This window comes from Cucumis sativus, chromosome 1 (genome assembly GCF_000004075.3).
Source record: "Cucumis sativus cultivar 9930 chromosome 1, Cucumber_9930_V3, whole genome shotgun sequence".
Taxonomy (NCBI): Eukaryota; Viridiplantae; Streptophyta; class Magnoliopsida; order Cucurbitales; family Cucurbitaceae; genus Cucumis; species Cucumis sativus.
The window spans coordinates 6,214,196-6,239,138 of NC_026655.2; the positions used below are offsets into that span (position 1 = coordinate 6,214,196).

At 31.3% G+C, this 24,943-nt stretch overlaps 4 protein-coding genes across 4 annotated transcripts; all 4 read left to right on the plus strand.

The window, feature by feature from the left end:
- Positions 1-1,027: 1,027 nt before the first annotated feature.
- Positions 1,028-4,114, plus strand: LOC101218786 (receptor-like protein EIX2). Its single transcript, XM_004145165.3, has one exon. It carries the CDS (start codon positions 1,028-1,030, stop codon positions 4,112-4,114), a length of 3,087 nt encoding a protein of 1,028 aa, XP_004145213.1.
- A 2,143-nt stretch (positions 4,115-6,257) lies between these two features.
- On the plus strand, positions 6,258-9,451 carry LOC101218552 (receptor-like protein EIX2). The gene is made up of 2 exons (XM_031881825.1): positions 6,258-6,983; positions 7,634-9,451. Exons 1-2 carry the CDS (start codon positions 6,258-6,260, stop codon positions 9,449-9,451), a joined length of 2,544 nt encoding a protein of 847 aa, XP_031737685.1.
- Positions 9,452-13,263: 3,812 nt separating this feature from the next.
- Positions 13,264-16,723, plus strand: LOC101218583 (receptor-like protein EIX2). The gene is made up of 2 exons (XM_031890100.1): positions 13,264-15,383; positions 15,492-16,723. Exons 1-2 carry the CDS (start codon positions 13,325-13,327, stop codon positions 16,466-16,468), a joined length of 3,036 nt encoding a protein of 1,011 aa, XP_031745960.1. The 5' UTR covers positions 13,264-13,324; the 3' UTR covers positions 16,469-16,723.
- A 3,835-nt stretch (positions 16,724-20,558) lies between these two features.
- LOC101218073 (receptor-like protein EIX2) lies at positions 20,559-23,705 on the plus strand. Its single transcript, XM_011654041.2, has one exon. The coding sequence runs from the start codon at positions 20,559-20,561 to the stop codon at positions 23,703-23,705; it is 3,147 nt and encodes a 1,048-aa protein (XP_011652343.2).
- Positions 23,706-24,943: the final 1,238 nt, after the last annotated feature.

A 24,943-nucleotide genomic window follows, 5' to 3' on the forward strand; every position in this document is an offset into this window, starting at 1 on the left:
TTGAGTTGGGAGTTTGGCAAGATGTGTGGTTGTTCCATATATTGATTATCGGTTTCTTTGTAGGAAGATGATCGGTTACTCTGTAGGAAGATGTGTGACTCCAAGCCTATGAGAGAAGCTCACCTCCTTTATTTACCAAATGTATTAGTTAGAAGCTCTTACGTCGAGAGTTTTTCAAGTAATTAATTATTGTGTTTTAAGTCTTTATTGTTTGTTTTTATAAAATTTTTCAACTTATTCATCAGGAAAGGTAAAATTGGGAGGCCTTGTCCCAACATTACATTTTTTCAATAAGAGTAATAAGGGTGCACCAACTTTTATGCATTTCAATTTTATCATATATACACAACAAAAATGAATTAAAAAAACTTCAGAAAGGAAGAAATAAAAATTACCATGTGACAAATTATTATAAACTTAGGTACAAGTACATGTGTTGTGTCAATTGGAGATGCATCTAATTATTTTTCTCTCAATGTTTTAATATTCAAGATTTTATTACTTTTAAGATAATTCCAAATCACCTATGGATCATTATTCACATTTTTATCTTTTTGATGTTTTCTTGGTATTAATCATTCCCTAACAATATCATCTTTTGTGTGCATTAAGCCCATTATCTATTAATATATAATTAGTTAATTTTAACTTTTTAGAAGTACTTTTTATATAAACATTATTTACAATATTATATATCTAACCAAGAGACAAAGATTTGGCACTTTGAGAAACTATGATGATCAACATTTGCTTTTACTGCATTTGTTTGTGGTAATGTCAATTTCTATATGTAATGGAGAACTAATTATGATCATCTACATATGTCTATAGTGGGTCAAGTAATTATAATTCATCCAATTTCATTTTTTTAAACAAAGCTATAACTTAGCCTCTAATTTTTATGTCTTGAAAGCTTACAACAATTTTTAGGAAAAAAAAAGCTTCAAGGAAGTTTATATATATATATATACATATATATGCAATCAGTTAGCAGGCTTTACAAAGCAATTTTGTTCTGTAAAAACATATGGATAAGCATTATTTCATAAATTGTTATGTCTCATTTGTATGGGTGTTTTGTGTAATATTGCTCTCAACTACAATTGTTGGTGATTATACTTCAAATAATTGTAGCGATATTGAGAGGGAAGCCTTGATTTCCTTCAAACAAGGCTTATTAGATCCTTCAGCTCGACTTTCTTCTTGGGTCGGCCATAATTGCTGTCAATGGCATGGCATAACTTGTAATCCCATTTCAGGAAAAGTCATTAAAATTGATCTACACAATTCATTAGGCTTTGCCATTTCTCAATTTGTTGAGTATGGAGATCCAGGACGACCATGGATAGATCTCGAGGATTTCATACGAGAGTTCCAAAAGACTTGCTTGAGAGGGAAAATAAGTTACTCTCTACTTGAGCTCAAATATTTGTACTATTTGGACTTAAGTTTCAATGATTTTGAAGGTGCTTCAATTCCATATTTCTTTGGGATGCTCAAAAGTTTAAGGTACCTCAAGCTTTCTTCTGCAAATTTTAATGGACAGATTCCCATTTATCTTAGAAATTTGACTAATTTGAGCTATCTAGATCTTTCGGATGAACGAGGATTCATGTTACATGTTAAGAACTTGCAATGGCTCCCAAGTCTTTCTTCTCTTGAGTACCTTAATCTTGGAGGTGTGAATTTAATTAGTGTTGAAAGAAATTGGATGCATACAATCAATAGACTTTCTTCTTTGTCAGAGCTGCACTTAAGTAATTGTGGTATTTCAAGTTTCGATACTTCAATTGCTTTTTTAAACCTCACTTCACTTAGAGTCCTTGATTTATCAAGTAATTTGATAAATTCTTCCATACCTTTATGGCTATCGAATTTGACTAGTCTTTCAACACTTAATTTAAATGACAATATTTTTCAAGGAACAATTCCTCATAATTTTGTGAAATTGAAAAATCTCCGAGTTCTTGAATTGAGTGGGAATAGTTTAAGTAATGATATTGGAGATCACAACCCACCAATCTTTTCACAAAGTCTTTGCAACTTACGATTTTTGCACCTTGCATACAATCATTATGATTTTAAACTTGAAATTTTTTTGGATAGTTTCTCAAATTGTTCGCGCAATAGGTTGGAATCCTTGGATTTGGAAGGTAATAGAATTGTGGGAGAGATACCAAATTCACTGGGGACGTTTAAGAATCTTCGATTCTTGAATCTTTCTGATAATTTCTTGTGGGGTTCACTTCCAAATTCAATAGGTAATTTGTCATTATTAGAGCATCTACATGTGTCGAGTAATGTCTTGAATGGAACTATACCTTCGAGTTTTGGTCAACTTTCAAAATTAGTTTATTACGAAGATTATGGGAATTCATGGAATACAACCATAACAGAAGTTCACTTAATGAATTTGACAGAATTGAAAATCCTTCAAGTGTGGACAAAAAATATACAAACTTTTGTTTTCAACATCACATACGATTGGATTCCTCCCTTTTGTCTCAAGATCCTTTTTTTGGAAAATTGTCTCATTGGCTCTCAATTTCCAACTTGGCTTCGAACTCAAACTCAACTAACTGAGATTGTTCTCTCTAATGTTGGGATTTTTGGCTCTCTACCAAACGACTGGATTTCTAAGGTATCTTCTCAAGTCATTAGATTGGATTTGTCCAACAACTTATTCAATCTAAACCTGTCTCACATATTCACTTCTCATCAGAAAAATGATAGTGGAGAAAATGATTCAATTATTCCCTTAAGATATCCTAATCTAATACACTTAGATCTTCGAAATAATCAACTGTTGGGCACTGTACCCTTAACCATCAACGATTCGATGCCCAATCTGTATAGATTAGATTTGTCAAAAAATAATCTCCACGGTACAATTCCATCATCCATTAAAACCATGAATCATCTTGAAGTACTTTCAATGTCACACAACCAACTTTCAGGGAAGCTCTTTGATGATTGGAGTAGACTCAAATCATTACTCGTTGTTGATTTAGCCAAGAACAATCTTCACGGAAAAATCCCAACCACAATAGGTTTGTTGACATCCCTCAACAAATTGATGTTAAACAACAACAATCTCCATGGAGAAATTCCCAATTCTTTGCAGAATTGTTCACTCCTCACCAGCCTTGACCTCTCTGAAAACAGATTATTATCCGGAAAGCTACCGTCATGGTTAGGAGTAGCTGTGCCAAAGCTACAATTGTTAAACCTACGGTCGAACCGTTTCAGTGGAACCATCCCAAGACAATGGTGCAATCTTTCTGCCATCTGTGTGCTAGATCTATCAAACAACCATCTTGATGGGGAGCTCCCAAATTGTTTATATAATTGGAAATATTTCGTGCAAGATTACTACAGGGATGGATTGAGATCTTATCAAACAAATAGTGGAGCCTATTACAGCTATGAAGAAAATACAAGATTGGTTATGAAAGGAATGGAATCTGAATACAATACTATTCTTGACTCTGTTTTGACAATAGATCTTTCAAGGAATAAATTGAATGGTGAAATTCCAAAGGAGATTACAAACCTTGTCCAACTTGATACCTTAAACTTATCGAACAACAACTTTGTTGGTATCATACCAGAAAATATTGGAGCTATGAAGAAATTAGAGACACTGGATCTGTCCTACAACAATCTGCGTGGCAGAATTCCTGCCAGTCTAGCTTCACTAAATTTCTTGACGCATTTGAATATGTCATTCAACAATTTGACAGGAAAAATACCAATGGGTAATCAACTTCAAACGTTGGAAGATCCCTCCATCTATGAAGGGAATCCTTCTTTATGTGGACCTCCTCTTCAAATCAAGTGTCCAGGGGATGAAAGCTCAAACAATGTTCTTATTTCAACAAGTGAAGAAGAAGAAGAAGAAGATGGGAATGAAAATGACTTGGAAATGATTGGCTTCTACATTAGTATGGCAATTGGTTTTCCAGTTGGAATCAACATATTGTTCTTCACCATTTTCACAAACGAAGCAAGAAGAATATTCTACTTTGGTTTTGTGGATGATGTCAATTACAAAATACTCCAAATAATTGATTTTCTTATAGTTGGTCTGAGGAGAATGATGAGATGGAGATGAAGAAGCTACTAATCAAAGACTGCAGTTTCTTGGTTGGCCAGCTGCATGCAAATGGAAGTTTATATTTAAGAATGTTATGTTACTTTTCTTTTTGCATCTTTCTCAGTTTTTATGCATGATGTTATTATACGTTTGTAGACTGTTTTAGTTGATTATAATAAAATGTGAATGCATGAGTTTTGATTACTAATTTGTTTTTGTTTTTTCATTATTCTATATTCGTTAGATGAAATGGTGAAGACTTAATTTATAGGGTAAATCACAATTTAGAAATTCTATTAGAATTTTGTTTTAAAATGATTAATACAAAATTTCCACACATGCAATATTAGAACATGCAACATATCTAAAATCAAATGGGATGTATAGATGTGATCTCTTAATGAACCGAAATCAAATAGAAGTGGTCTCCTGATTAATCGAAATCAAATTTTCATGGTAGAAAATGATGTGGAAACTTTCCTTCCTCGCTGTTTCAACATTTTAGACAGAAGAAAAAAATTTAGATTTTTTTTATGAAAAATTGTAAAAATAATAAATTTGACAAAATATTTACCATATATAATAAAATTTTAGATTTTATCAATGTGATAAATTTCTATCATCATATCGATGATAATTTTGATAGATAGTGATGAAAGTCTATAAATTTCTATGATCAATAAAATCTAAAATTTTGTTACAGCTTGTAAATATTTTAATTTATTTTACTATATTTAAAAATATTTCTTGATTTTTTTCACTATATTTTTTATTACAAAGAGTTTACAAACATACTTAAATTTTATAGGGTGTTTGGGATTTTGATATGGCTAAAATTACTTTTGCTACGATCAAAATCATTTTTATATAAGAAATTCATGTTTGAAAATAAAATAAAATTTACGTCCGTTGCACATGTAAAGATTATAATGTTAACTTTTTACGTTTAAATATTACTAAACAAAATATTGTAGCTAAGAGAAACTGTTTTTTGTAATATAATTGAGTAGGGAGATTCAAACTATCGCTTGAAAAAAAAAATCTAAGATCACATATTCACATTAATTATAACAAAATATAATTCTAAATGTGATCTATAAATAAATTTTATAAAAATGACTTCATAAAATTATCAAAGTCATGAGAGTTTGATTAATCAATATTATATTATATTATATAATAGAAATTATTATAAGAAAAGAGCATATACATTTGTCATAGGAAAACTGATGTAACTTGTAAAAAAAATTCAAAATGTTGGTAAGAAAATGATGAAAGAGATGTATTTATATATAGTTGAAAAAAAATGATTACAAAAATCTTTTGAAATTTCATCATTAAATATAAATTCATATTTTTTAAATAATAAATTATATAATATAATTAATAAACTTCTTTTAAAAAACTCATATGGGGTATAAACGATTGGTTTTTTTTTATTTATTTGAAATCTCATCGTTAAATATAAATTCATAATTTTTAGAAATTAAATTAAAGATCACAGGGTAATATTGATTTTATTTTTCATATTAAATAAATAGAAACAAATAATAAATCAATTATAGAAAAATATAATTCATAAACTTCTTTTAGAAAATAATATAAATGACTTGTTTTCGTTTTTTTCCCTAAAGTAGGAAACCCAATAATTTCATTCTTGCTGGACAGCACTAACTCTTGAACCTAAAGCTAATTTTTTTGTACATATATCAAATCATAGTCCCATTTTTCAAATGGTTAGATGATTTTTGTGTAAGAAATGATATTGAAATGATATTACCACATTGATTATTGTTTCAACGACATGATTTTGGATGCTTCACTGAATTTTCTTTTTAGCACAGTGATACTTTGAGTGTGTGTTGAAACTTATTTATTTTTGTTTTCTTATTTGCACAGTGACACTTTTGTTCTTTTTAAATATTGTACTATATTTGTAAATAGTTTATATATGTTCGAGAATGCTTTTTTTAGTTTTCTCATAAGGCTACAAATACTCATTTTAATTGGGTTCACTTCCAACGAGTTTTAGCTTCTCTCTCTAGTCAAAAGAAAAATAAGCCTTAAGAGTGTTTATATATATATATATATATATATGTCCAATAGATTAGCAAATTTTGCAAAACCATATTCTGTGTTCAGTGAAAATTATTGGTAGCACATGGCTGATAAGGATTTCATAAAGTGTTATGTCTCATTTGTATGGATGCTTTGTGTAATATTGCTCTCAACAACTATTGTTGGTGCTTATACTTTCAATAATAACTGTAGCTCTGTTGAGAGGGAAGCCTTGATTTCCTTCAAACAAGGCTTATCAGATCCTTCTGCTCGTCTTTCTTCCTGGGTGGGTCACAATTGTTGTCAATGGCATGGCATAACCTGTAATCTCATTTCTGGAAAAGTCACCAAAATTGATCTACACAACTCATTCAAATCTACCATTTCTACATCCCTTACCATTTCTGCATCATCTTCTACCATTTCTCCATCATCTCTTAGGATTATGATTATTAGTGGGGGTTATGAACAACCATGGAAAGATTCCGAGGATTTTGTCCAAGTATTCCAAAAGACTTGTTTGAGAGGGAAAATGAGTTCTTCTCTACTTGAGCTCAAATATCTGAATTATCTGGACTTAAGTCTAAATAATTTTGAAGGTGCTCCAATTCCATATTTTTTTGGGATGCTCACGAGCCTAAGGTACCTCAACCTTTCTTTTGCAAATTTTAGTGGACAAATTCCCGTTTATCTAGGAAATTTATCTAATTTGAATCATCTAGATCTTTCTACTTGGAAACTAGAGAATTTCGATTGGCCTAATTTGCATGTTGAAAACTTGCAATGGATTTCTGGTCTTTCTTCTCTTGAGTTCCTTAATCTTGGAGGGGTGAATTTAATTAGTGTCCAAGCTTCAAATTGGATGCACACAGTCAATGGACTTTCTTCTTTGTCAGAACTATATTTAAGTAATTGTGGTATTTCAAGTTTTGACACTTCAACTGATTTTTTAAATCTCACTTCACTCATAGTCCTTGATATCTCACGTAATAGGATAAATTCTTCCATACCTTTGTGGCTATCTAATCTTACTAGTATTTCAACGCTTGATCTGAGTTACAATTATTTTCAAGGTACAATTCCTCATGATTTTATGAAATTGAAAAATCTCCAACACCTAGACTTCACCTCTAATAGCTTAAGTAATATTATTGGAGATCACTCACGGCCAAGCTTTCCACAAAATCTTTGCAACTTACAACTTTTGCACCTTTCATACAATAGTTTTCAGGATAAACTTGAAGAGTTTTTGGATAGTTTCTCAAATTGTACCCTGAATAGTTTGGAATCCTTGGACTTGTCAAGCAATGGATTTGTGGGAGAGATACCAAATTCATTGGGAACATTTGAGAACCTAAGAACCTTAGATCTTTCCTTCAATAAATTGTGGGGTTCACTTCCAAATTCAATAGCTAATTTTTCATTGTTACAGTACTTAGATATCTCATTTAACTCCTTAAATGGAACTATACCTTTAAGTTTTGGACAACTTTCAAACTTAGTCACGTTCAGAAATCACCAAAATTCATGGAAAAATATAACCAGAACAGAGACAGACTTAGTAAATTTGACAAAGTTGGAGATCTTTCACCTCTCGACAAAAAATACACAAGAATTTGTTTTCTCAACATCTCATGCGATTGGATTCCTCCATTCAAACTGAAGGTTCTTTATTTGGAAAATTGTTTCATTGGCCCACAGTTTCCAATTTGGCTTCGAACTCAAACTCACCTTATTGAGATCACTCTCAGGAATGTGGGGATCTCAGGCTCTATACCATATGAGTGGATTTCTAACATATCTTCTCAAGTCACTATATTGGATTTGTCCAACAACTTGCTCAATATGAGATTGTCCCACATATTCATCATATCTGATCAAACTAATTTTGTTGGTGAAAGTCAAAAGCTCCTCAATGACTCAATTCCCCTTCTTTATCCCAATCTAGTATACTTGAATCTACGAAACAACAAACTGTGGGGCCCTATACCCTCAACTATCAATGATTCCATGCCCAAGTTGTTTGAATTAGATTTGTCTAAGAATTACCTTATTAATGGTGCAATTCCGTCGTCCATTAAAACAATGAATCACCTTGGAGTATTGTTAATGTCAGACAACCAACTTTCAGGAGAGCTTTTTGATGATTGGAGTAGACTCAAATCAATGTTTGTTGTTGATTTAGCCAACAATAATCTACACGGAAAAATTCCAAGCACAATAGGTCTATCAACATCGCTCAATGTATTAAAGTTAGAGAACAACAATTTGCATGGAGAAATTCCGGAATCCTTGCAGAATTGTTCGCTACTCACGAGCATTGATCTTTCAGGAAATAGATTCTTAAACGGAAACTTGCCTTCATGGATAGGAGTAGTTGTGTCAGAGCTACGATTGTTAAACCTGCGGTCTAATAATTTCAGCGGAACCATTCCAAGACAATGGTGCAATCTTCTTTTTCTTCGTATATTTGATCTATCAAACAATCGTCTTGTTGGAGAAGTTCCAAGTTGTTTGTATAATTGGACATCTTTTGTCGAAGGCAACGATGACATTATTGGATTGGGATATTATCATGAGGGTAAGAAAACGTGGTATTACTCGTTCGAAGAAAAGACAAGATTGGTTATGAAAGGTATAGAGTCTGAATACTACAATAAAGTTCTCGAGCTTGTTCTGACAATAGATCTTTCAAGGAATGAATTGAGTGGTCAGATTCCAAATGAGATAACAAAGCTCATTCACTTGGTTACTCTAAACTTGTCTTGGAACGCTCTTGTGGGTACCATTTCAGAAAGCATTGGGGCCATGAAAACTTTAGAAACACTGGATCTCTCCCACAACCATCTTTCTGGAAGGATTCCCGATAGCCTAACATCTTTAAATTTCTTGACACATTTGAATATGTCATTCAACAATTTGACAGGAAGAATACCGACGGGTAATCAGCTTCAAACACTGGAAGACCCATGGATCTATGAAGGCAATCATTATCTATGTGGGCCTCCTCTAATTCGGATCAAGTGTCCAGGTGATGAGAGTTCAAGCAATCTACCAATTTCAACAAGTGAAGGAGAAGAAGATGGCAAAGAAAATGACTCGGCAATGGTTGGCTTCTATATCAGTATGGCAGTTGGTTTTCCATTTGGCATCAGCATACTGTTGTTTACCATTTGCACAAATGAAGCGAGGAGAATATTCTACTTTGGCATTGTGGATCGTGTCAATTATAACATACTCCAAACAATTGCCTTTCTTACAATTGGTCTGAGGAGAATGATTATATGGAGACGATGAAGCTACTAATTAAAAATGCAATTTCTTGGTGGGCAGCAAGTAATGGATCAACTTTATTTTTAAAATTGATAATTTTAACAAGTCTGTCAAGTTTAGACTCAACCACATACATTTCCATCATATTTACCATTTCACCCGATTAAGTTTATTTTTGAGCTCAATTAAACTTAGTTAAGTGAATAATATTTAAATAAACAAAAATAATTAATTTGATCCAACGATGATGATAAAAACACGTGACATTATTAGAATTGATCAATTTATGTTTTCAATTTGAATTTGAGATACATATCAACTTTTTAATTAGTTCCAAATTCAATTATTTGCACTTTGTATCATTAATTTAATAAATGATGTGACAATTTATGATTAATCTCAAAATTTCCTATTCAACAATTAGCTTTTTAATAAAAACAATTTTTTTTAATATATAATATAATTTGGTAATTTTCTAATATATACTATAATTTGCCTTTGCTTCATTATACTTATTTCTTATTATATCAATGAAGTGGAGATAATGAGCATGTTAAAGGGTATCCACCTAGTGGAGATGTCTTGATAGTAGTAGGGATGTCTTGATACACCTACTGACCCATCCGTATCATTTTAAAATATATACATACATAGTTTGGTAATTTTTTTATGAAAATCAATAAAAGAGTCAAGAACAATAGTCTAACATGAATACACAGTTAACAACAAAAGATATATAAATAGATGTGATAAGTAGAGATAGTAGTAACACATGACATTATTAACCCAGTTCGATGACACAACATCTACGTTTTGGAAGGGTTATTGACCCAGAATCTGAGATTTATTACTTTGAAATATAAATCATAAGTGTAATCTATCAACATACATATATCAGTCATATTTTGTTATATTTATAAATATTTTGATTTATTTTACTAATATTTAAAAACACATTCAAAGAGATAAAAAAAATATTATAATATCATATATTTGAAAGGGGTTAGGTATGAACTAAAAACATTCTTTTTAGAAAATAAAATTAAAATAAAAAAACACACACACACACAAAGAAAAACGTTGTGTTTTTAATTGTTCCCCTTCTTCAAACTTTGTATAATTTCATTGACAAATACTACCAAAAAAAGGTAAAATCGCCGACATGAGCTTAGCTCAACTGGCACATGTATGTTCCTGTGGACAATTTCATCTCAAAATCAATTGGAAATTAGATGAGTAACTCATCCTATCTTATATAAAAAGTCTGAGTGCTTATGATTTTCTTTATTTTTTCTAAAGTAGGATTGTCAGTATCTAAACATACCACCACAAGATAATTCCACTTTGGGGTTCACCAATCTTAGATCGAATGTCTGTTTCTACTTAATAGTCTCTAATATCATATTTGATAAATATGAAGTTTTATCTTAAAACTAATTGACAACCTATTCTATTTTATAAAATGTTTGAGTCCTTTAGTTTTTCCAACTAGACATTCTCAACCTCTCAACAAATTTCTCATATATCTCCAAATATATATATATGAACAAATTTGGCCACACCTAAATTTCACGCTTCCATCTTCTTTACACAAAGGACGAATTTTTTTAAAAAAGAAAAAAAACACACCAATGTGACACCTTTGATCTTTTGGTGCTAATTGGTTTTTACAAAAGATAGGATCATCCTATTTTTTTTTCTTTACTTTTATTGATTGTCGTTTTTGGTACTTTAAATTGGGTTGGATAAACAATAACATCCATCGATAATGCAATCACTTCAACTTTAGGTGATTTCTATCAATTGTGTAGAAAAGAGAAAAAACAAACAAACATAAACCTTTTACAAACATACCTTCATTTCATTTTTTATTTTTGGTTAAAGTTAAGCATATATATTTCCTTTCTTCTTCTTCCTTTCTTACCATGGTTTGAAGATTCTAAAACCAAAAATAAGTTTTTGAAAACTCGTTTTTTTCTTCCTTTTTTTTCTTCAAATTTTTGGATTTTGAAAATTAAACATATTTTCTTTCATTTTTTACCATAGTTTTTGTATTATTCTAAAGTAGAGAAGTTGCATTTTTTAAGAAATTTAAAAAACAAAAACAAATTTTTGAAAGGTATTTTGTTAGTTCTCAAATTTTGACTCGTTTTTGTAACATTTTCAAAATAAAAAAACTGAAATAGTTATCCAATTCAGCCTTAATAACTAATATGTATCAAGGAGTAAAAATTTTAAATTAAAAATTTAGTTAATATATAAAAGCTTTTAAATTTTGTGTCTTTCTACTCAACCATTAAACTTATATTTAATGTGTGAGGGTTAAATTAAAACATGTAACTATTGTAACTATGACTTATTAATTTGGAAGTGCCTTAAATTTAAATGGGTCTTTTAAGTGACCGTAGATAGAAAAGTTTAGCGTAACTAAAAGCAAATTTAATATAATATCTAACAATAATAATTAAATTAGGATAGTTAAATTAGGACATTTAAAGGAGGGGCACTTGTAAATAATTAAATCCATGACACACCAACTTTATTATTTGTAAAAGTGGTAAAAACAAAGCCCAACTCACACATTAAGATGTAAAATGTCACAAATGCCCTTGTTACTAATATATGTTTGATACACCTTATACACGTTTGATACACCTAATACTCCTTGGTACACCTGATACTTCTTGATACACCCGATATATTTGATTGATAAACTTGATGCACCTGATACTTTTTTATACACTCGATACCTTTTAATACACACCTGAAACATTACTAATATATGTTTGATGCACCTAATGCACTGCATATATATTTGGTATTCTTCACTTATATAATTGATTGATTAAAGACATTTGATATGCTTGAAATCCTACTTATACACTTGATATACACTTGTAAACTTGATTCATATACTTAATAATAATACACTGAGTTACATTATTCATATATTTTATAATACTCTAATGAACTGTATAAAATTTAAAAAAACAAAAAAGTTACGTAGTAATTATATTAACCAACTAATACGTATAATATAAGTATATCGTAACACTGATATACAAGATTGAGACAAAGTAAAACTAAAACAAAAATAATGTAAAAAAATAAAACAAAATAATTTAGAATAAGATTCAACTCACAATACACATCGAAGAAAGTAAAAAGAAAAAAGAAAATCACAAATGAAGTTAAATTACTCCGATTAGCAACCATTACATTTCATATTGAAATTATTGTACTATTGATATTCTAAAATTAAGATTAAGATAAAAAATAAATAATTTTTCTAGTATAAGAATAAACAAATAATTATGACCTTAAAAAGTGGAAGAAAAATAAGTTATTAAAAGGTAGTTTAGGAATAATAACAAATTTAAGACGAAGAACTAAAAATTTTGTCATATTTGAAAAATTCTAAAACAATAGACTAAAATTGGTGTATAATATTCTGAAAATGTTATCCTATACCTAAATAGTTTTGAAGTGGGCAAGTAGGAAACTTAATAATTTAATTGTTAGCTGGACAACACTAAGTCTAGAACCTAAAGCTAATTTTTCCTTTTTCGTACGTATATCAAATCATGGTCATATTTTTCATATGGTTAGATGATTTATGTGTAAGAAATGATAATTTGCATATGTATTATTGTTTGAAAGACATGATTTTGGATGCTTCCGATAAAAAAAAGAATTATATACCCATAATTTGGAGGCCATGTGTCATAATTGTGTCCACTTCCAACGACTTTTAGCTTCTGATCTCTCTAGTTTTTTCTTATTAACAAAAAAGAAAAATACGTTTAAGAGTGTTTATATATGCATATATATTTGTCCAATCAATTAGCAAATTTTGCAAAAACATATTCTGTGTTCTGTGAAAATTATTGGAAGCTTATGGCCTATAAGGATTTCATTAATTGTTCTCTCTCATATGTATGGCTGCTTTGCGTAATATTGCTCTCAACTACTATGGTTGGCGCTTATTCTTCCAATAGTAACTGTAGCTCTATTGAGAGGGAAGCCTTGATTTCCTTCAAGCAAGGCTTATTAGATCCTTCTGCTCGGCTTTCTTCCTGGGTGGGTCACAATTGTTGTCAATGGCATGGCATAACCTGTGATCTCGTTTCTGGAAAAGTCACCAAAATTGATCTACACAACTCATTAAGCTCTACCATTTCTCCAACTTTTATGTATGGTTGGAATGTTTTACAACCGTGGAAAGTATACAAGGATTTTGTACAAGAATTCCAAAAGACTTGCTTGTGGGGGAAAATAAGTTCATCTCTGCTTGAGCTCAAACATTTGAATTCTTTAGACTTAAGTCTAAATAATTTTGAAGGTGCTCCAATTCCATATTTTTTCGGAATGCTCGCGAGCTTAAGGTACCTCAACCTTTCTTTTGCAAATTTTAGTGGACAAATTCCCATTTATCTAGGAAATTTATCTAATTTGAATTATCTAGACCTTTCTACTAATTGGAATCAAGAGTACTTTTTCAAATGGAATAATTTGCATGTTGAAAACTTGCAATGGATTTCTGGTCTTTCTTCTCTTCAGTACCTTAATCTTGGAGGGGTGAATTTTAGTAGAGTCCAAGCTTCAAATTGGATGCATGCAGTCAATGGACTTTCTTCTTTGTTAGAACTACACTTAAGTCATTGTGATATTTCAAGTTTTGATACTTCAGCTGCTTTTTTAAATCTCACTTCACTTAGAGTCCTTGATCTCTCACGTAATTGGATAAATTCTTCTATACCTTTGTGGCTATCTAACCTTACTAGCATTTCAACGCTTTATCTGAGATATAATTATTTTCGAGGTATAATGCCTCATGATTTTGTGAAATTGAAAAATCTCCAACACCTAGACTTATCCTTTAATTTTGTTGGAGATCACCCACCAAGCTTTCCAAAAAATCCATGCAAGTTACGACTTTTGAACCTTGCAGTCAATAGTTTTCAGGTTAAACTTGAAGAGTTTATGGATAGTTTCTCAAATTGTACACGGAATAGTTTGGAATCCTTGGACTTGTCAAGAAATAGATTTGTGGGAGAGATACCAAATTCATTGGGAACATTTGAGAACCTAAGAACCTTAAATCTCTTCGGTAATCAATTGTGGGGTTCACTTCCAAATTCAATAGGTAATTTGATATTGTTAAAATATTTAGATATCTCATATAACTCTTTAAATGGAACTATACCTTTAAGTTTTGGACAACTTTCAAACTTAGTTGAGTTCAGAAATTACCAAAATTCATGGAAGAATATAACCATAACAGAGACACACTTAGTAAATTTGACAAAGTTGGAGATGTTCACCTTCAAGACAAAAAATAAACAAGGATTTGTTTTCAATATCTCATGCGATTGGATTCCTCCATTCAAACTGAAGGTTCTTTATTTGGAAAATTGTCTCATTGGTCCACAGTTTCCAATTTGGCTTCAAACTCAAACTCAACTTGTTGACATCACTCTCACCGATGTTGGGATCTCTGGCTCTATACCATACGAGTGGATTTCTAACATATGTTCACAAGTCACTACATTGGATTTATCCAACAACTTGCTCAATATGAGCTTGTCCGACATATTCATCATATCTGATCAAACTAATTTTGTTGGTGAAAGTCAAAAGCTCCTCAACGACTCAATTCCCATCCTTTATCCAAATCTAATATACTTGAATCTACGAAACAATAAACTGTGGGGCCCTATACCCTCAACTATCAATGATTCCATGCCCAACTTGTTTGAATTAGATCTGTCAAAGAATTACCTTATTAATGGTGCAATTCCGTCATCCATTAAAATAATGAATCACCTTGGAATATTGTTAATGTCAGACAACCAACTTTCAGGGGAGCTTTCTGATGATTGGAGTAAACTCAAATCATTGCTTGTGATTGATTTAGCCAATAATAATCTATACGGAAAAATTCCAGCCACAATAGGTTTGTCCACATCCCTTAACATATTAAAGTTGAGGAACAACAATTTGCATGGAGAAATTCCGGAATCCTTGCAGACTTGTTCGCTACTCACAAGCATTGATCTTTCAGGAAATAGATTCTTAAACGGAAATCTTCCTTCATGGATAGGAGAAGCTGTGTCAGAGCTGCGATTGTTAAACTTGCGGTCTAATAATTTCAGCGGAACCATTCCAAGACAGTGGTGCAATCTTCCTTTCCTTCGTATATTAGATCTATCAAACAATCGTCTTTCTGGTGAACTTCCAAATTGTTTGTATAATTGGACAGCTTTGGTCAAGGGCTACGGTGACACTATTGGATTGGGATACTATCATGATAGTATGAAATGGGTGTATTACTTGTACGAAGAAACGACAAGGTTGGTTATGAAAGGTATAGAGTCTGAATACAACAACACTACTGTTAAGCTGGTTTTGACAATAGATCTTTCACGAAATATATTAAGTGGTGAAATTCCAAATGAGATAACAAACCTCATTTATTTGATTACTCTAAACTTGTCATGGAATGCTCTTGTGGGTACCATTCCAGAAAATATTGGGGCCATGAAGACTTTAGATACACTGGATTTCTCCCACAACCATCTTTCAGGAAGGATTCCCGACAGCCTAGCTTCTTTAAATTTCTTGGCACATTTGAATATGTCATTCAACAATTTGACAGGAAGAATACCGACGGGTTATCAGCTTCAAACACTGGAAGACCCCTCGATCTATGAAGGCAATCCTTATCTATGTGGACCTCCTCTAATTCAGATGAAGTGTCCAGGTGATGAAAGTTCAAGCAATGTACCAATTTCTACAAGCGAAGTAGAAGAAGATGGCAAAGCTGAAAATGACTCGGAAATGGCTGGCTTCTATATTAGTATGGCAATTGGTTTTCCATTTGGCATCAACATACTGTTCTTTACCATTTTCACAAATGAAGCAAGGAGAATATTCTACTTTCGAGTTGTGGATCGTGTCAATTATAACATACTCCAAACAATTGCCTTTCTTACAATTGGTCTGAGGAGAATGATTATATGGAGACGACGAAGCTACTAATTAAAAATGCCATTTCTTGGTGGGCAGCAAATGGATCAAATTTATTTTTAAGATTGATAATTTGAAGAAGTGTGTTGCTTATTTTATTTTACATCAAATTAACTTGTTATGCATGTATGTTATATATTATATGGTTGTGGATTGTTGTAATTTATTATAATAAGTCAACGGATAATGTTCATAAATTATTTTGTGTTTGTTTATATTGTTATTATCATCCAATAATCATATAGATAAAAGAATGAAGTGAGTTAATTAGTTAATTAATCAATAATCAACGGATAGAGATTTCTTTATGGGACAGTTCAATTCACTTAATTAGCAAATGAATAATTATACTTATTCATTAATTAGTTATTTCATTTGACACATTATTCTTTTTTTCACAATAAAGCTAAAGTCTCATATTGGCAAGGACTTTTTTAAATATTTATATTTGAAAAACAACTTTCTTCAAAGTCTTTGGTAAATCTCAATATTTAATCAGAAGGATTTTATTTTTATACAATAAAAATTGGCTACTAAAAAAGAAAAGAAAAAGAAAAGAAAAAACCCTTTCAAAGATTTCACAACTATCACATTTTGTAAGATTTTTGCATAAATTGGTATTTGTATTGTTTTTTTATTTTATATTATTTGATCAGTGTTTTAGAAACACCATTTTTGACTTGCTGAACAAGTTTATGCTCTCAAAATATCTTCTTTATACAAAATCACTAAACACACACAAAAGACAGTGGTGCAATCTTCCTTTCCTTCGTATATTAGATCTATCAAATAATCGTCTTTCTGGTGAAGTTCCAAATTGTTTGTATAATTGGACAGCTTTTGTGATCAATGGCAACCATAGCAATGACTAGTTTGGGATATTATGGTGATAATAAGGGAACAAAGTTGGTTATGAAAGGTAAAGAGTCTGAATACTACTATAATATTCTCAAGCTTGTTCTGACAATAGATCTTTCAAGGAATAAATTGAGTGGTGAAATTCCAAATGAGATAAACAAAGCTCATTCACTTGGTTACTCTAAACTTGTCTTGGAATGCTCTCTTGTGTACCATTCCAGAAAATATTGGAGCCATAAAGAATTTACAAACATTGGATCTCTCCCACAACCATCTTATTGGAAGGATCCCTGTCAGCTTAGCATCTCTAACTTTGTTGATACATTTGAGTATGTCATTCAACAATTTGACAGGAAGAATACCGACGGGTAATCAGCTTCAAACACTGGAACACCTTCCGATCTATGAAGGCAATCCTTATTTATGTGGGCCTCCTCTTCAAATCAAGTGTCCAGGTGATGAAAGTTCAAGCAATGTACCAATTTCAACAAGAGAAGAAGAAAAAGAAGATGGTGAAGCTGAAAATGACTCGGAAATGGTTAGGATGGCAATTGGTTTTCCGGTTGGTATCAACATACTGTTCTTTACCATTTTCACAAACCAAGCAAGGAGAGTATTCTACTTTCGTTTCGTGGATCGTGTCAATTACAACATACTTCAAACAACTGATCACTTTCTTACGTTTGGTGTGAGGAGAATGATGATATGGAGATGAAGTTACTAATTAAAACTGCAGTTTTTCTTGGTGGATCGAGTTTATTTTTTAGATCGATAATTTTAAGAAGCGTGTTGATAATTTTGATTATAATTATAGTTGCTTTGTTTTTCTTGATTATTATTCCATATTCATCCAATAATCATATAGAAGAAAGGATGAAGTGTGTTGGTTAATTAATCAATAGGAAGTAAAATTGGATAGAGATTTCTCTATGCTACACGTCAATATTTTACTTAACTATTATAGTCCTTTTTTAAAAATTAAACATGTTTTCTTTCATTTCTTCGGATCGATCTTAAGTAGAAAAGTAAAATATAGATATCAAAGTAAAAAAATTAGATTTAGAAGTAAAAAAAAGGGTGTTAAACAAAAAGATACTGAACTTTAATAACTATGTAAAATATTAAAAAGAGTAATAATTTTAAATTACAAATTTAGTTCATAAAAACTTATAAATTTAATATATTATCTAAAAAATAAATTCACCCAGTTAAAAGATGGAAAATTATTTTTAAAAAAAGTTAATAAAATTAGATATTTATTAAAATTTGGTGACAACGATTGTATCAAGGGGTATACAATGTGTAGACTGAGTTTCGTTTTTACCATTTTTGCAAATTATAAAGTGTGTGCTATGAACTTAATTATTATAACTTATTTTGTCATTTGTGCAAGTGCTCCAATTCAAAATTACTTTTAAGTATTTAAAAAGTAATTTCAAAAGTTTGTAACCAAACAAAAAGTTTATCGTTAAAAAATCACTATTACAAAATCAATGGGATATAAATCTCTTTTTTTCTAAAATCACTACTCCAAGTATCACTTACAAACGTATTTATAGTCTATCAAACTGATACACACTAATTAATATTTACGAATGATATTTTGTTATATTTATAAATATTTTAGTTTATTTTACTATATTTAAAAACATGTAATTGTAAGAAAAAAGATAATCATATATTTGATGGGGTTGTTAGGTATGAACACGAACATTCTTTTATAGAAAATAAGTAAAAGAAAGAAAAACGTTCTGTATTTTATTTCTTTTCAAATGCACCAGTCTTTTGTTCCCTTTTTTCAAACTTTGTATAGTTTCGTTGACAAATATTATGAAAAAGAAAAAAAAAATCAAAATATGTATTATGTGGAAAATTAAGCATTAGTATTTTTTTTTGTTATTATTGAGTTGGTTAAACTAATCGAAATTTCACCTCAAAATCAAATTGACAATTCTAAAAGTAACTCATCTATTTGATTTTTTTTTTATTTGTTCAACGTAGGATTCTCAAGGTTCTTAACATGTTCTCTCGAGATGTTGTACCTTCTTAGGTTCATCAATCTTAGATCGAAATACAAAAATCGAAATGATTATCATACGAAACCTTAATAACTAGGGTGGATTTAGAAAGACTTAGTTTATAAAGCTTTGCAAAAATATTAAAAGAAAAAGTAAAAAATTTAAATTGCAAATTTAGTTCATAAAAACTTTTAAATTTTGTCTTTGTGTTGGACCATTGAACTTATATTTATTGTGAGGGTTAAAACATGTAACTATGACTTTGTTTTATACTAATAAGTTAATTTAGAAGTGCCATAAATTAGGAAGTTCATTAATAACAAGGTCAACAATCTTGCTACCCCTAAATGCCAAGGCTGGCTAGCTGAGTTCCACTCACTAGTAACTTCAAACTACAGACACAATGAGGAAGTGAAACATTGATAACAGGAAAAGGAAAGAAGCAATCAATTTTTTCACTTTCTTCTCTTAGCCGGTGGTTCAAGTGTTTCCATATGTATAAATAGTTTCAATCTTTTTCTTAAAAATTTAAATGTCTTTAAATCATCTACTCGTACAGAAAAATTTAATAGGTGAAGATAAATTTAATATACCTGTATCCTAATAAATAGTTTTGAATTGCAAATGTGTAGGATTGAGTTTACAGCACCAACTTTTGAACCTAAACCTAATTTTTTCGTACATATATCAAATCATGGTCCCATATACATTTTTCAAATTGTTAGATGATTTATGTGCAAGAAATATTAATATTTCCATATGTATTATTGTTTCAACCGCATGATTTTGGATGCTTCCCTGAAGTTTCTTATTAGCACTTTCACACTTGAGTGTGTGTTCAAACTTATTTATTTTTGTTTTCTTCAAAGTAGTGTTTTTTGTTTGTTACCTTCTTCTTCTTTTTTTAATAATTTATTATAATTATAAATAGTTTCAATATTTTTCTGCAATCAAATAATGCTCTATTTTAGGAGTGTGTATCATTAATAGAATTAATAGAATACGTTTTCCAATTAAGATAATAATTATATATCCATATTTTGGAGGCATGCGTGAAAAATGAGTCTATGTGACATAATTGGGTTCACTTCCACACGACTTTTAGCTTCTCTCACTAGTTAAAATTAAAACAAGCCTTAAAGAGTTTTTATATATATATGTCCAATTGATTAGCAAATTCTGCAAAAATATATTCTGTGTTCTGTGAAAATTATTGGAATTCGCATATGGCCGATAAGCATTTCATAAATTGTTATGTCTCATTAGTATGGCTGCTTTTTGTAATATTGCCCTCAACTACTACTGTTGGTGATTATACTTCCAATAATAACTGTAGCTCTATTGAGAGGGAAGCCTTGATTTCCTTCAAACAAGGCTTATCAGATCCTTCTGCTCGTCTTTCTTCCTGGGTTGGCCATAATTGTTGTCAATGGCTTGGCATTACTTGTGATCTCATTTCTGGAAAAGTCATTGAAATTGATCTACACAACTCAGTGGGCTCTACCATTTCTCCATCATCTATTAGGTTTGGTGTGGATGAGAAACAACCATGGAAAGTTCCCGAGGATTTTGAACAAGAATTCCTAAAGACTTGTTTGAGAGGGAAAATAAGTTCTTCCCTACTTGAGCTCAAACATTTGAATTATCTCGACTTAAGTTTAAATAATTTTGAAGGTGCTCCAATTCCATATTTTTTTGGGATGCTCACGAGCCTAAGGTACCTCAACCTTTCTTTTGCAAATTTTAGTGGACAAGTTCCCATTTATCTAGGAAATTTATCTAATTTGAAATATCTGGATCTTTCTACTTGGAATCTAGCGTTTTTCGAATGGCCTAGTTTGCATGTTCAAAACTTGCAATGGATTTCTGGTTTTTCATCCCTTGAGTACCTTAATCTTGGAGGGGTGAATTTAAGTAGTGTCCAAGCTTCAAATTGGATGCATGCTTTTAATGGTGGACTCTCCTCTTTGTCAGAATTACGCTTAAGTCAGTGTGGTATTTCAAGTTTTGATTCTTCAGTTACCTTTTTAAATCTCAGTTCACTTAGAGTCCTTGATTTATCAGGTAACTGGATAAATTCTTCCATACCTTTGTGGCTATCTAACCTTGCTAACATTTCAACGCTTTATCTGAGTGCCAATCATTTTCAAGGTACAATTCCTCATGATTTTATAAAATTGAAAAATCTCCAACACCTAGACTTAGCATTGAATAGCGAAATTAGTGTTATTGGAGATCACCCACCAATCTCTCCACAAAATCTTTGCAAATTACGACTTTTGGACCTTTCATACAGTAGTTTTAAGGTTAAACTTGAAGAGTTTTTGGATAGTTTCTCAAATTGTACCCGGAATAGTTTGGAATCCTTGGACTTGTCAAGAAATGAATTTGTGGGAGAGATACCAAATTCATTGGGAACATTTGAGAACCTAAGAACCTTGAATCTCTTAGGTAATCAATTGTGGGGTTCACTTCCAAATTCAATAGGTAATTTGATATTGTTAAAATATTTAGATATCTCATATAACTCTTTAAATGGAACTATACCTTTAAGTTTTGGACAACTTTCAAACTTAGTTGAGTTCAGAAATTACCAAAATTCATGGAAGAATATAACCATAACAGAGACACACTTAGTAAATTTGACAAAGTTGGAGATGTTCACCTTCAAGACAAAAAATAAACAAGGATTTGTTTTCAATATCTCATGCGATTGGATTCCTCCATTCAAACTGAAGGTTCTTTATTTGGAAAATTGTCTCATTGGTCCACAGTTTCCAATTTGGCTTCAAACTCAAACTCAACTTGTTGACATCACTCTCACCGATGTTGGGATCTCTGGCTCTATACCATACGAGTGGATTTCTAGCATATCTTCTCAAGTCACTACATTGGATTTGTCCAACAACTTGCTCAATATGAGCTTGTCCCACTTATTCATCATACCTGATCATACTAATTTTGTTGGTGAAAGTCAAAAACTTCTCAATGACTCAACTCCCCTCCTTTATCCAAATCTAATACACTTGAATCTACGAAACAATAAACTGTGGGGCCCTATGCCCTTAACTATCAATGATTCGATGCCCAACTTGTTTGAATTAGATTTGTCAAAGAATTACCTTATTAATGGTACAATTCCATCATCCATTAAAACAATGAATCACATTGGTATATTGTTAATGTCAGACAACCAACTTTCAGGGGAGATTTTTGATGATTGGAGTAGACTCAAATTAGTGCTTCGTGTTGATTTAGCCAACAATAATCTACACGGAAACATTCCAACCACAATAGGTCTGTCAACATCGCTCAATGTATTAAAGTTAGAGAACAACAATTTGCATGGAGAAATTCCAGAATCCTTGCAGAATTGTTCACTACTCAAGAGCATCGATCTTTCAGGAAATGGATTCTTAAACGGAAACCTGCCTTCATGGATAGGAGTAGCTGTGTCAAAAATACGATTGTTGAACTTGCGGTCTAATAATTTCAGCGGAACCATTCCAAGACAATGGTGCAATCTTCATTTTCTTCGTATATTAGATCTATCAAACAATCGTCTTTTTGGTGAACTTCCAAGTTGTTTGTATAATTGGTCAGCTTTTGTCCATGGCGATGATGATGACAATGTTGGATTAGGATTGAATTATTATAGCAAAGCAGCGATCAGTTACTCATATGAAGAAAATACAAGGTTGGTTACCAAAGGAAGAGAGTTTGAATACTACAACACTATTGTTAAGTTTGTTCTGACGATAGATCTTTCAAGGAATAAATTGAGTGGTGAAATTCCAAAGGAGATAACAAAGCTCATTCAATTGGTTACTCTAAACTTATCTTGGAATGCTCTGGTGGGTACCATTCCAGAAAATATTGGGGCGATGAAGACTTTAGAAACACTAGATCTCTCCCTCAACTATCTTTCTGGAAGGATTCCCGACAGCCTAGCATCTTTAAATTTCTTGACACATTTGAATATGTCATTCAACAATTTGACAGGAAGAATACCGATGGGTAATCAGCTTCAAACACTGGAAGACCCCTCGATCTATGAAGGTAATCCTTATCTATGTGGGCCTCCTCTAAGTCGGATCAAGTGTCCAGGTGATGAAAGTTCAAGCAATGTACCAATTTCCACAAGCGAAGAAGAAGACGACAAAGCTGAAAATGACTCGGAAATGGTTGGCTTCTATATCAGTATGGCAATTGGTTTTCCATTCGGCATCAACATACTGTTCTTTACCATTTCCACAAATGAAGCAAGGAGATTATTTTACTTTCGAGTTGTGGATCGTGTCAATTATAACATACTCCAAACAATTGCCTTTCTTACAATTGGTCTGAGGAGAATGATTATATGGAGACGATGAAGCTACTAACCAAAACTGTAATTTCTTGGTGGGGCAGCAAATGGATCAAATTTATTTTTAAGATTGAAAATTTTAAGAAATGTGTTGCTTTTTTTTTTTTTACATCAAATTTAGTTTTTATGCATGTATGTCATTATGGCTGTGGATTTTGATAATTGATTATAATAAATGAACGGACGATTTTAATTACTTTTTTTTTATTGTTATTATTATCATCCATATTATAATCATGTTGATGAAAGGATGAAGTGAGTTGTTTAATTAATCAATAGGAAGTAAAATTGGATAGAGATTTCTTTATCGTACATGTCATTATTTCACTTAACTAGCAAATGAATTATTATACTTGTACGTTTTAGTGAGTTATTTCATTTGACACATTTTTTTCATAATAAAGCTAAGGTCTCATATTTGTAAGGATTTTTTTAATTACTTATATTTGAAAAACATTTTTCTTCTTTACTCAATATTTAACGAGAATGATTTTTTCATACAATAAAAATTGGCTACTACATAAGAAAACAAAAAGGGAAAGAACGGTAAAAAACCAAAAAAAAACCTTCAAAGCTTCACATCTTTCACAGCTATTGCATAAATAATTTTTCAAGTTCTTCTGTTTTTTTTTAAATATATATATACATATATATCATGGACCAGTAGGTATACCACTACATTTTCATTAGGCAGACACTCTTTTAACACTATCACCATTCTCGCTTCATTAATAATATGAGTTAAGTACAAGAAGCAAGGAAGTACAAAAAGACTAGAGAGAAGCCCAAGAGACCCGAAAACCAGAATTAAAAAACATTGAGATTTAAAGCTATGCAACTGGTCGAGTAGTTTCTGAAAAGTGGAGATGGACCGATCCAAAAATCAGTTAAAGCTTGAACATCTTTCCATACAACAGAGAGAGATTTTTCTTCATCATTGAAAATCCTCTTGTTTATATTGACCAAAGGGAAACTGCAACAATGTTGAAGAAGATGACTTGCTTCTTTGCTTTAGATTTAGACTTGCAAATATATTTGCAAAGGGAGGCAATATTCTGATAATTGAAAGATCGATTTAACAAAGCTCGAGCTTTTTCCCAAACACCATTTACAAAAGGGCAAGAGATAAAAAGGTGGTTCTTGTCTCCATCAGTTGATTTGCAAAGAACACACCAAGATGGTTTCAAACTCCACGATGGAAGTCTTCTCTGTAGATTTTCAGCGGTGTTGATGCATTCATAAAGG